This window comes from Mesoplodon mirus (genome assembly GCF_964341445.2).
Source record: "Mesoplodon mirus genome assembly, chromosome: 15".
NCBI classification, from domain to species: Eukaryota; Metazoa; Chordata; class Mammalia; order Artiodactyla; family Ziphiidae; genus Mesoplodon; species Mesoplodon mirus.
Window position 1 is genome coordinate 22,499,733 of NC_138991.1, and position 12,628 is coordinate 22,512,360.

The 12,628-nt window shown below is 45.3% G+C and overlaps 1 protein-coding gene and 1 long non-coding RNA gene across 3 annotated transcripts in view; one reads left to right on the forward strand and one right to left on the reverse strand.

Annotated features, from left to right (window-relative positions):
- Positions 1-1,812: 1,812 nt before the first annotated feature.
- Positions 1,813-11,138, reverse strand: LOC309817487. Its single transcript, XR_014296133.1, has 3 exons — positions 10,869-11,138; positions 3,389-3,446; positions 1,813-2,611 (listed from the first exon to the last, which is right to left on the reverse strand). It is a non-coding gene; the product is annotated as an uncharacterized lncRNA (long non-coding RNA).
- Positions 11,139-11,272: 134 nt separating this feature from the next.
- Positions 11,273-12,628, forward strand: part of SAMHD1 (SAM and HD domain containing deoxynucleoside triphosphate triphosphohydrolase 1) — a 62,843-nt gene continuing 61,487 nt past the window's right edge. Inside the window, exon 1 of one of the 2 annotated variants that reach the window (XM_082645822.1) lies at positions 11,273-11,573. In XM_082645822.1, the coding sequence (XP_082501948.1) occupies positions 11,366-11,573 (208 nt within the window). In that variant the 5' untranslated portion in view covers positions 11,273-11,365. The remainder of the gene's footprint in view (positions 11,574-12,628) is intronic. The other variant, XM_082645821.1, reaches the window with a different exon arrangement.

Here is a 12,628-nt window from a genome sequence, read left to right on the forward strand (position 1 = left end):
TGAGAATCAGTGTTCCAGATTAAGGAACTCTCAATGTCTAAAGTCACTATAAGGAAGTAGTCACTCTGGTCAGTAACAAGTGCCACAGGAAGAAAACTATCCCTTACTTTCTTTCCCCAGCTGTTTTTTTCTGCTCTCTCAGTTGGCCTTTCCATGAACTCAGAGGCCTCCTTGGGGAAGGATTTGGGTGGGTGGGGCTAAAGAGAAAGTTTTGCTGATGAACTCGGAGCCTCAAGGGGCCCAGCCACATCAAACTCCTATCCCTCACGGACCCTCCAGCACTGGGAGGAAGGCAGAAACCCTTTTCCCAAGAGAGCCCTGTGTTTTGTTCCAAGGTCTCACTCTGGCGCCTCTCTTATACATACTCATTCATAGGTAGGACATCCACGGGAGCAACAGACACGGCCAAGATTCAATGTTATGTTCAGCCAAGGTGATGGGGTCAGGGCAAGCAGCTCAATTATGAATTTAGAAACAACACTAGAGTGACGTGTTTCCTGTGTCCCTGAGAGTTGAGTGCCAAGAAACAGACCAAGTGCTTCTAAAGTTGACTAATATCCTTTCTCCACTTAAAAAACTGCCCTTCTAACCCACCTGGGTTCACGTGGCGTGGTCTGATGTTCCCAGAACATCAGGAAGTACACTTTTGCCCTTTTGTCCTTCACCCCTTGTTCACAAGATGAGTCTATTGCTCTGGGTTTTTTGTACTCTTATGCCTCGATGGTTTGAATGCTGCCTCCTCCTTCTTCCAATTTTTGTGCCTCTTTGAAGCTGCTGCCGCCTCTATTTCTGGGAAAGATCTTTCAGCGCCTGGCTCAGGCCTCTCTTTAACTGCTGTGTTTGGTACCAGTGTTTCATTTTTAGGTTTTATAATGTGATTGTGCTGTCATTCTGTTTTAGGCTAATGGATCACTGGACTTGTTTACAATGTGACATGTTCTTTTAAATCTAGTATTTTCAAGAAAAAAAATACAGGAAAGATTAAAAGGTTTTGGAATTTTTTTATTTCTTTGCTGAATTTGTTTCAGATACTGGCATTTGGAATACATTTTGTTTAGTGGGTCTAATGTTCGCAAAGTTAAGAATCAGGCATTATTTAATCTATAACATTATGATACAAGGTTGTTAAAATACTAGATATTCATTACACAGTGGAGTACCCCACAGGCTCCTTACTTCATTTGGGTTCTGCTCAAGTGTCAGGTCACAGCACTTCCCAGCCTTTCCTATACTCTTAACATGTTTTATTTTTCTTCCCAGAATTTATAATCTACTCATGTATTATCTGAATCCACCACTAGTAATTAAGCTCCATGTAGGTGGAACATTTTTTCTGTAGTTTTCCCAGAGTGCAGAATGATGCATTGAAGGAAGTATGGGCTTGACATTTGTCAAATTCGTGAATTGAAGAAACGCAGGGACACTTTTTGTTTTTATTTTGGGGGGTGGTTTTTCTTGGTTTTGGGGTTTTTTTTTTTGCCGCACTGCACGGCATGCGGGATCTTAATTCCCCAACCAAGGGTCAAACCCGCGTCCCCTGCAGTGGAAGCACAGAGTCCTAACCACTGGACCACCAGGGATGTCCCAGGGTTGCTTTTTTTTTTTTTTTTTTTTTGCGGTACATGGGCCTCTCACTGTTGTGGCCTCTCCCATTGCGGAGCACAGGCTCCAGACGCGCAGGCTCAGTGGCCATGGCTCACGGGCCCAGCCGCTCCGCGGCATGTGGGATCTTCCCAGACCGGGGCACGAACCTGTGTCCCCCTGTATCGGCAGGCGGATTCTCAACCACTGCGCCACCAGGGAAGTCCCCAGGGTTGCTTTTTATAATAATTATATCTCACATGTATTAAGCATTTTCTATGTGCCAGACTCAATTCTCATAAAGCCCTGTAACAAAACTTTACAGAGGAGGAAATTAGAGCTCATAGATTTTAAATAACTTGCCCAAGGTCTGAAGAGTCAAACCCAAGCACTCTGGTTCACCAATTTTTTTTTAATTCAATGAAATTAGGGGGTTTTTGCGTGGTAAAATATGTATAACATAAAACTTACCATTTAATCATTTTAAGTATACAGTTTAGTGGCATTAACATTCACATTGTTGTGCAACCAATCTCCAGAACGTTTTCAAAAATCTTGCAAAGCTAAAATTCTATACCCATTAAACAACAACTCCCTTTTTCCCCTCCCTCCCTGCCCCTGGCAACCACCATTCTACGTTCTGTTTCTATTATTTTGACTACTTTAGATACTTCATCTAAGTGAAATCATACAGTAGTTTTGCTTTTGTGCCTGGCTTATTTCACTTAGCATAATATCCTCAAGGTTCATGCATGTTGTAGCATGTGTCAGAATTTCCTTCTTTTTAAGGATGAGTAATATTCTATTGTGTGTATAGACCACATTTTGTTTATCCATTCACCCTTGGATGGACTACACCTCAATTTTAATCTGTAAGCTGTACTGTGTCTTTTGATATTAATCTTGAGGTGACAGATTTATATCCTCCGTATTCTGGGAAGTCCTGGGCTGTCTTCCTTAAGCTTCTCTCTTCCTTTGCCATGTGAAACATTCTCATTCCTTGTTTCTGTTTTGGAGCAGATCTTCTCACCTGCATCACACACAGAGGAAACTCAGCTTGTTGAAAGATTTCCTTTCAAAAAGTTGCTTACAACAAATATTTGGGGGGGAGGGGTTATTAATGTGGTCCAATGACAATCTTCTCCCTTCACTCAATCCTTGTCTTCCAAACCCTCTCTCCCAGTTGCCTCCTGGGAGCCCTAGATTACTTGCCTTTAATACATCTTCCCTAAACTTTCCACCTTAGAAGCCTTAGCACTAGCTTTCACCAATGTTCTGAAGACTGAGTCAAGGTGGCACTGAAAAGGGTCTTTTTCTCCAAGGAACACTGCTCTCCTTCTCAGAATCTACTGCCAGCTTATTCCCAGATACTCAGAGCACAGTAGACAGGGGGAAGTTCAATTCCCTTGAAGCCACCTCACATGTAAATTATGCTTCTCATTAGTAGGGATAACTGAGGTTTTCTCAGTCTTATAAACAATGTAAATAAGAACATCTTAAATACTACTGTGTGTATTGGTGTACTCCAACTCACAATATAGGGAAATACAATATATTTGTTATGCAAATGCAACTCCAAAGACAACCCTCCAGTCCTACCCAGGTTACTGGCTTTAAACCCCACCTTTATAAAAATTCTGAAACTATTTTCCTTGTTAATCACAGTGATTAACAAGACCCAAACACTAGAATGCCTTCAGACCTTCTCCTTGAGATAAGGGTCACGTTTTCAGATGAGAAGGATTATTATGTAACAAGATATTTAACTTTGAGGAAAGAATATTTTTTAAAAGATCAGGGGACTTACCTGGCAGTCCAGTGGTTAGGACTCCACACTTCCACTGCAGGGGGCGCAGGTTAGATCCCTGGTCAGGAAAATAAGATGGCACATGCTGTGTGGTACGGCCAAAATATTTTTTTTAAAAAAAGATCAAAGCCTTCCTTAACACTTGAATTAATATCTACTTTGTTAATGATAGCACACTTAGAGTGGAAGAATAGACAAGTATATATGAGACTTTATTTTGCATGGTGTCCAATAGCACAGGGGTTCCTGGTTGTAACCAGCTCCACAGTCATCAGAAGCAGAAGCCTGGGGCCCAAAGACGGAACCACTAAGTCAAAATGCCCAACCTTAGGCCATCAACTCAGGAGTAGATGTCACATAGTACAAACACGTTGGCTGTGTGTATCAGTCTGCTAGGGCTGCCATAACAATACGCCATGGGCTGGGTGGCTTAAACAACAGAAATTTATTTTCTCACAGTTCTGGAGGCTAGGAGCCCAAGATCAAGGTGCCAGCACAGTTAGCATTACTGAACCAGGTCCATTTGCCCAACGTGCAGCAAAGCCAAACACTGAGATGCCAAGGTGTACAGCCAAGAAGGAGTTTATTCACAAGGCAGCCAAGCAAGGAGATGGGAGAACAAGTCTCAGGTCCACCTCCCTGAAGGCAAGAGGATTGAAGTATTTATTGGATAAGCAAGGTGGTCTTGAAACTGAGCAGGACACTGCAGGGCCCTCCTGGGTTCCAAAGCCCTTCCATGTCCCCTACTTTTCATATGTGGGAAAAAGGCTTCAGCCTCCTAGACCTTCTCTGAGTTCCAAAGGGCAGATTCAAGCAGATACTAATTAGAGAAATGAGGGAATGCAAAAACAAAGGAAAAGCAGTTAAGTAAGAAAAGTGATGACAACAGGCAGCAATAAAACAGAGTCCTAGTTCCTCCTCAAGAGATATTCATAACAATCTGATACATATCTAGACTTGTTTTATAGGAACTAAGGCCCCAACCCAGGTGGAGGATGGTGACTTCATGCAGAGCACAAGATTCCTGGAACACCACCCGTTACCTCACCATCCACCCATCAGAAGAAAGCTATGCACCCTGCAGCCCTCGCCCCAAAAGTTGCCTTTAAAAACTCTTCTCTGAAACCCATCAGTGGAGAGTTTGGGCCTTTTGAGCATGAGCCTCCCATGCTCCTTGTTTGGCACCTGCAATAAAAGCTATACTTTCCTTCATGACAACCGGGTGTCAGTAAATTGGTTTTGCTTTGCGGCAAGTGAGTGGACCGAAGTTCATTTTGGTAACAGTCTTACGTATGGGGAAAGGTGACTTGAGGTAGGGAAAAAGGTGAGGTAATCAGTGTTCTGCACAGGTGCTTCTGGGTTACATGCTTCTGCATATTCAAAATGGAGGTGCTTAGCATGATCTGAGGGTGGAGTTTTCCAACCCTCTAACATCAAAAGGCCCTTCACTGGACAGCTGTGCAGGCCCAGTTTTAGGGCTGGTGGTCCCAACCAACCCCCAGCTGGCTCATACTGGGCAGGAGCTGACTCCAACTTCCTGTAAAACAACTGGGCTTTGTGAAGCTTGGAAGGTGTGCAATTAAAGAGAGGAAAAAAGGAAGAAAGAAAATGAAAGTGAAGTTAATCAATGAAGGCAGTTTTAACAAGCGGTTCCCTTATGTGTTGTTCTGTAAAAAGTTCAACAATTTCTATTAGTTATCAGCTTCTGTTAACTCCATGGGGCATGGTGTTATTAGTTTCTGATAAGATATCTCTTCCTGGCTTCCAGACAGCTGTCTTTTTGCTGTGTCCTCACATGGCCTTTCCTCTGTGTGCACAAAGGGAAACAGATCTCTGCTATCTCCTCCTTTCTTATAAGGACACCAGTCCTGGGGGCTTCCCTGGTGGCGCAGTGGTTGAGAGTCCGCCTGCCGATGCAGGGAACACGGGTTCGTGCCCCAGTCCGGGAAGATCCCACATGCCGCGGAGCGGCTGGGCCCGTGAACCATGGCCGCTAAGCCTGCGCGTCCGGAGCCTGTGCTCCGCAATGGGAGAGGCCACAACAGTGAGAGGCCCGCGTACAGCAAAAAAAAAAAAAAAAAAAGAAAGAAATGGGTGAACTATGAACTGTCTCTAGAACTGCATTTCCAGTTTCACAAAGATTCATATGGTATAATTTAAATGACATCATAGGCTGATCCACCCATCCAGCTACTTTATCCTCAATTTGCTTCTTTATATTAGGGAGATTTCTAACTGAGATGTAAGTCAAAAAATGTTTATGTTTTGCCCAGGCAATGTTGTTGGTTCCCTTTAGCACGTCCAATTAATAGTGCTTGAAGGGCGGATTTACATGCCTTAGTCCAGGGGGTATACGTGATGGTGCTGGTGCCATCCTCATTGGACCTGGCTTTAAAAGGGTCTGCCATTACAGGATGGGCAGTATGGATGGTCTTCTGCAGGGGATCAACCTCAGTGTTATAAAAAAGGAAGTTCAGAGAGAGATGGATAGAAAGGAGAGCCTTATGGCGGACATTCAGAGGGACAGAAAAAAGCAGATTTGGAGAGAGAGAGTTCTCAGAAGCCTCAGAGGATTTTTCTAGTTTGGAAATTTTTTGAGAGTTGGTTTCTCTGGGGGAAGCAATAGTAGTGGATTCATTATTACAATTGGAGGCCTCAAAATACCAATTGAAATATGCTTCCCATTCTCTTTGTCTTGTTCTATAGCTTTTCTCCAATTGAGCACACAAACTAATTTAGAAATTTTGAATGAGCCACAAGTGGACCAACAGAGTTTCAAGTTGTTGTGGGTGATTTTAGTTCCAATGTGAAAGAAATTTACAAGAGGAAGGCCCATAAGTTTTAAACATAAATTGATCTGGAGTTCTGGATGGTGGCAGTGCCTGTAGAAACCCAACTCCCCGTTACTGAGTACTCACCAAGATGAACCATTCCCTTCCCAGATAAAGCCAGCAACAGAGGACACCCAAATAAAGGCTCAGAACCTCAACCCTATTGGGAGGTTCGGAACCAAGAAGACTAACCCCTAAGACCCAAGACCACTGAGGAGACGATTGAGTACAAAGGACTCCTGTAGGTGCCTTACTTGTGCCTGCAGCAGCTCCAGGGGTAGAAGCGAGTCACTTTGGCTCCCACTTCTGACACCATGTAATGTCCAACAATAATCAGTTTCAAGGCTGCACAGTTCAAAGAGTGTTATTTGGGGTCTTAGGCATTGCAATTTGGTAAAAATTGCAATGCCTAAGATTCAGGTAAAACCAAAAGAGTGTTCCAGGGAACGGACAGAATTAGGGCAAAAGCTACAAGGTTTTTCAAGTTGTAAGAATTATGTTTGGCTCTCAAGCAAAAAGGAAATATTCATCCTTAAGGGACAGCTTTAATGAATTACTTAGGGTAATGGTCTGGTAAGTATCATGGACTGTGACAGGTTATTTAGGGTAAGGGTCTCATAAGTATCTTGAGTTTCTAGAACATTGTGCAGATGTTCTGGATCACTGTTTTAAGACAATAAGTGGCCAAAGTTCAGATTTCATCCGGGCTGAGACATGCAAAAATCCCACTTCCTCAGTGGCCTCTCAGCTCCATTTTAGAGAGCTCTCCTAGTGATACTGACTTTATTTTGATTTTCCTTTCACAAAGTGCAGAGATAGGGTGCATTTTTGGGTTGGTTGATCAAATGGCTGAATAGTCTCATCAAAACCCAAAGTCTGTTCCACAGTTTTGGCTTCTATCAAAAGCTTTCCTCCTAATGATTTCAGGAGAGCTAACCATAGCAATGGCAAATTCACCTTTTGTCATATCTTAGGGGCTCCCAAGCAAATCTATGTTGGAATCAGGCTGGCTGATAAAACTACCATTTGAATTTAGGAGCCAATGCTCCTAAAATATGAGTTGAAATATGTGTTGAGATTGGCTCTTAGCAATGAGTTTAAAAGGATTCATCAACTATGTTTACTCAGGAGTAACCCATTGAAGTCTGGCCACTCCCTCATGTGTTTGAGCATCCCAACCCCCAAATACATGGTCACCCCACCCCAAACATTGAGGCACTCCCAGGAAGCCACCACAAGCAAAACTCTATAGGATGGGATGGCCTCTCTCTGTGACTGCCTAAAAGCAATAGAACTTGTACCCAGCTCTAGTTACAGAAAAGAACAATGGTTTTCAAGGCTGACCTAGGTTAAAATCCCAAAGCACTTAACACATGTGTGTGACCTCTGGCAAGTCATTTCACCTCCCTGGGCTTCATTTCCAAATCTTTTAAATAACACCTGGGGTGTTTATCCAAAACCAATTCTCTTCTTCCTGATACTAGACCTTACCCTCTAACCCAATGGGTAACATGTGACCTGTTTGGGTCAATCATTTTATAACACAGCAATTGGTCCAGGAATGAATGCTATCAGACTTGTTGAAGTCATTCACTTATGTTGGAACTGGAGGAGAGAGGCTTTCTTTCATCTCTAGATGTGAAGCCGTAAAGCTGGGACCTCAAAGCTGCCTGCAGCGGGTAGCCCTCATGTTCCCACATGGCTTGCACCCTCCTTGACTTTATCTCTTAACTCTTCCCCTTTACTCATTTTGCCCATCCAAACGGGCCTCTCTGCTATTTTTCAACACCAGGCATGCTCCTGCTTCAAAAGCCTTTGCACTTGCTATTCCTCCAGGCACCTGCATGGCTGGAATGGTTTTTGTCTGGAATGCTTTTCCTCCAGACACCTGCATGGCTGGAATGGTTTTTGTCTGGAATGCTTTTCCTCCAGACACCTGCATGGCTGACTCCTTCATCTCCTTCCAGTCTGCTTAAATGTCACTTTCTCAAAAGGCCTATGACCACCTTTTATGGCCATATTATGACCACCCTATTCAAAACTGTGACTCTATCCTCCTCTACTTCTCTTTAAAATACACTTTTTTCCAAAGTACTATCTTCTAAGTTTATTACTGTTAATTATATTGTTATTCACTGCCAGTCTCCTCCCACTAGAATATGTTTCACTAGGGCAGGGATTTTTGTTTCTTTTGCTCATCGATATGTCTCAGGTGCCAGGCAAATTAGTAAGTACCCAGTAAACATTATTATTTGTTGAATGAATGAATGTATTTATAACTAAATAAGCCCAGCTAGTATAATACTACCTAATGACATTGCTATGAGGATTAGAAATTATAGATATAAAGTAAAGCACAAATCTGACTCATAGTGAAGCAGGAGATAGATGGGCCCCAGGTTGAACAGCTGGAGCTCATCCCCTGTGGACAGAAACTCCAAAATAGAAGCGAGAGAAGAGCTGAGCCCTGCCCAGATAAAAGATAGAGATCACATATTTCTTATTCTTGAGGTCAAGGAGACCTTCCCAACTATACATTCGCAGAAAGGTTCCTCAGAGGTCAAAAGGGAGGGGGGCGTCACCTCATAGTAAGTGATGTCAACCTACCCATAGGCCTCTTCGCTAGAATCCATCTTGGCTAAGAGATGCGTGTGCACACATGGGAAAACCCTGAGATATACCAAATACAGACACTGAACCAGGAAAAGCAAGATGATTGACCAAAGGAAACCCGGAAGAAATGCCCCATGAAAGTGGTTCAAACTACCACGAGGATGCGACTCTCTCTCTGAGCCCACCCGTATCTCCATCCACATGTACTTTTTCCTCCTACCAAACACTTTGTTTCACTACTTTCTATGTATGGTGCGAATTTATTTCTGCAAGGCTGAAGGGCCAGGTCCTTGTCACTGGCCACTGGTCTAGTGGCTAGGATTCAGCGTTCTCACTGTCGCTGCCCAACCTCAATCTCTGGCCAGGAACTGAAACCCTGCTCCAAGCCGCTGCAGGCTGTGGCCACCCAAGATCAATAGTAGATACTCAAATATGGTAGCTATTATCATTTTGCCAGGTCTCTCTTTTTTTTTTTTCAAAGAATTCCTTGACAGATCTGGAAATAAGTTTCTACATCTACGAACAGAAAAAGACTTATGAAGAAAAAAAAAAGAAAAAGACTTATGGGGCACATACCAGGAGGTGATCTTTGGATCTGTATGTGTGTGTATACACATTTTGTTTTACAAGTTTTCTTTCTTGAGCATTATTTTTATCAGACAAGAAAACCAATACATTTTTAAAAATGAATTTTGGCTTGCTTTGGGATTTTGACAGATGGAAAAAAGAATGTCTTGAGGAGGTTAGATTCAAAGAAAGAACCAGGGATTGGTGGTAGGTGGCACTGAGAACTAGCAGCACTGGTTTAAGAGGACGTTGTGGGGAGATGTAAAACTACAAGGTTAATACTGCCAGAAATAAAATTGCCCAACTCAGCTGGGTGGGTGGAAGCAAGGAAGGGCAAGGAAGAACTGCTGGGGGTACTCAAGGTCATTAAGCAATGGGCCTTAAATTAATTGATCTTAGAGTTTTTTCTAGTCCCAACTATGGTGAGACTGACATCAGAGGAGAGCTTGAATACTCACTTCTCTCAGTACAACCAGAGCAGAGGGCCTGTGTCTAGTAGGCATTTGTTTCCACGTTGTGGAATGACTGGAGGGAATAGGATCACCAGGACCAAGTGGAAGTGAAGTGGCAAACTAGGAACCACCCAAGTTTTGGAGTCAGCTTTAAACGTTGATTCTATCACTTAGTCATGGGACCTTGCTCAAGAAACCACCTTGTGCAAGATCTAGGGCCCTTACAAAGTAGGAGATTAGGGGAAACATAATAAATATGGCATTAAATTATATACTCTTTAACAAGCAAAAACAAATAAAAATTAAATTCTCAAAAGCAATTGCTTTGAACAAACCCAACTGATTAAACTTAAAACCCTGCTTATATCACCTTCTACTGCCCAAGAAACCTTGCTGTCAGGGCAGATTTTCCCACAAGTCTTATAAACACAAATTTTCAAATAGCCATTTCCAAGTTTAAATATGTCTTTCACATTTATGCTCTTTGTTGTCTCTTTGACATCTCTCCCCTTGTTTTGGTTTCACAAGTCTTGAAAACTGTCTGTTTTTTCTCAAAATATTCTGTGGTTTAAAGGTTTGTTTTTCTGGGCCTGGCCCTTCTGTGCAGAGGAGGGCAAGGTCACCTCTCCATACTTTCCCCCACGGGTCTATGGGATAAGGGAGCAATTGGAAAATTTGGGTTAACTAATATAAAATAATTTTATATCAAAACTCCCATTAGTGAGCAATTGTTGGCAAGTGAGTAGGAGCATGGGCTTTAGAGCCAGGCTAGATTGCTTGGGTTTGAATTCAGGCTTCACCACTCCCTAGCTGGGGGACCTTGGGCAAAATACTCAGTTCTCTGTACCTCAGTTCCTTACATCTTAAGGTTATTGGGTTCTAAATTAATTAATATTTGTAAGTCCTTAGAAGAGCGCCTGGCACACAGTAAAGCTCTAAGTGTTTGCTGAAAATATTTGGCTCAACCCTAGACCACTAACTAGTTCACGCTGCTTGATGATAATCTGCCTCACTCACCCTGTATCTTCTGGATGGGTCTATGGCTGTGTTGATGGGAAGGTGTACTGGCTTTAGTAGTGGCAGTTGTAGTAGTCCTTTTACCAACACGGCCAAGGGTTAAGCCTGGGGCACTCATGTGAAGTTCAGCTCACCAGAAGAGCCCCTGCTCTGGACTGTAGCGGGGTGTCCTGGGCACACTCTTTCCCGGCCCCCGCCCTTATCAGCACCACTCTCAGTTCTGCTTCTACTCACTCGCTTTACCGTAAACGCCTGGGTGGGGCTAAGGGTCATTGGGCGGTCACTGCGCCTGCGCCGGGACTGGGGGTTGGGGGCCTGAAGCGGGTGGCCGGCCTGGCCCCAAGGTCTGAGCTGTCAGTGCGCCTGCGCGGCCGGCCAATAGGCTGGCAGTCCTAAGCTGACTCGCCGCCGCCGCCGCCACTGAGCTGCGAGTGCGCCTGCGCGCGGGTCGGGCGCCGGGGTTCTTGACTGTGCCGCGCGGGGCGCTGGGTGTAGCCATGCAGAGTGCCGACTCTCAGAAGCCCCCCAAGCGGCTCCGGCGCGATGATAGCCCGAGAACCCCGCCAAACACCCCTCCCGCAGACACAGAGAGGTCCCCGAGCCCCGACCTTCACCCCGACCACCGGACCTGGGGCCCGGAGCAGGTGTGCTCCTTCCTAAGGGACTGTGGCTTCAGCGATTCTGGACTGCTGGAACGCTGCCGAGGTAGCAGGGCTGTAGGGGTGAGGGGCCGGGGGCCGGCGACCCGAGGTCGCGACAGCCGGGCCTGAGAGAGGGCTCCCTGAGGCCGTGAGCGGGGGGGCCTCAAAGAGGAGCAAGAGCGGCCGAGGGAGACCGGACGCGGGAGGCACCCGAAGGGGTGGACCTGAGGCGGGGGCGCCCAGGAGGGGTGACCTGAGGCGGAGAACGGAAACCTGAGGCGGCGAGCCCTCGGAGAAGGTTGCCTGAGGCGGGGGAGGGAAACTTGACGCGGGAGGCACCCGCAGGGGTGGTCCTGAGGGGCGGCGCCCAGGAGGGATACCCTGAGATGGAGGAAGGAGAAATGGGGCGTCTGGCGTTGCGGACCCGTAGGAAGGGAGCGGACTTTGGGGGTTGTGAACCTGGGGCGGGGAGGGGGCAGCTGGTCTAACTCTGGTGGGCTTCTTCAGGAACTTGGCACCCCAGCGCCTGACAGGCGGGACTCAGGTCCCTTTTTTAGTTAGAAGACCCTTGGTGGGAGGGTTGCTGTCATTCAAGCTCACCAGGCTCGGGAGACCCCCCCTCTGCTGATGCAGCTCCCTGAACACTTGCCACGTGAGAGTATATTTGGGTGCTTTAAAGTTTGTTTCCTCCTTTCCCCTCCCAACTCGGGGTTTGTCTAACCGGGAAAGAACTTTTCTGTTAATCTCTGAATCCGCATCGCCTTACCGTAGCATCCCGGTAGGACTCAATACATGCGTGATGACTGTACTTGCAAAGCTTAGTAAAGATCATGTTTTGTTCTCCAAAAGTTTCCCTCGCTAAATCTGAACCCTGGGGTGGTTCGGTTGACCACTGAACTCCCAGGTGCCCACAACTTGGCCTGTAGGTTGAGTTTTAAGCGACTTCACTGGCTTAAGTTCAAGCATCCATCCACTTGAAATCTACGCAACTGCCCGTAAGGGGGATGAAGTTTGACCTCTGCTTTACCCTCTGAAGTGTTCAATAGAAAAATGGTGTCATTTGCAAATGCAGTAAACTTTTGCAATTGGGGGGTGGAGCCCTGTTTGCTTAGGCTGGGT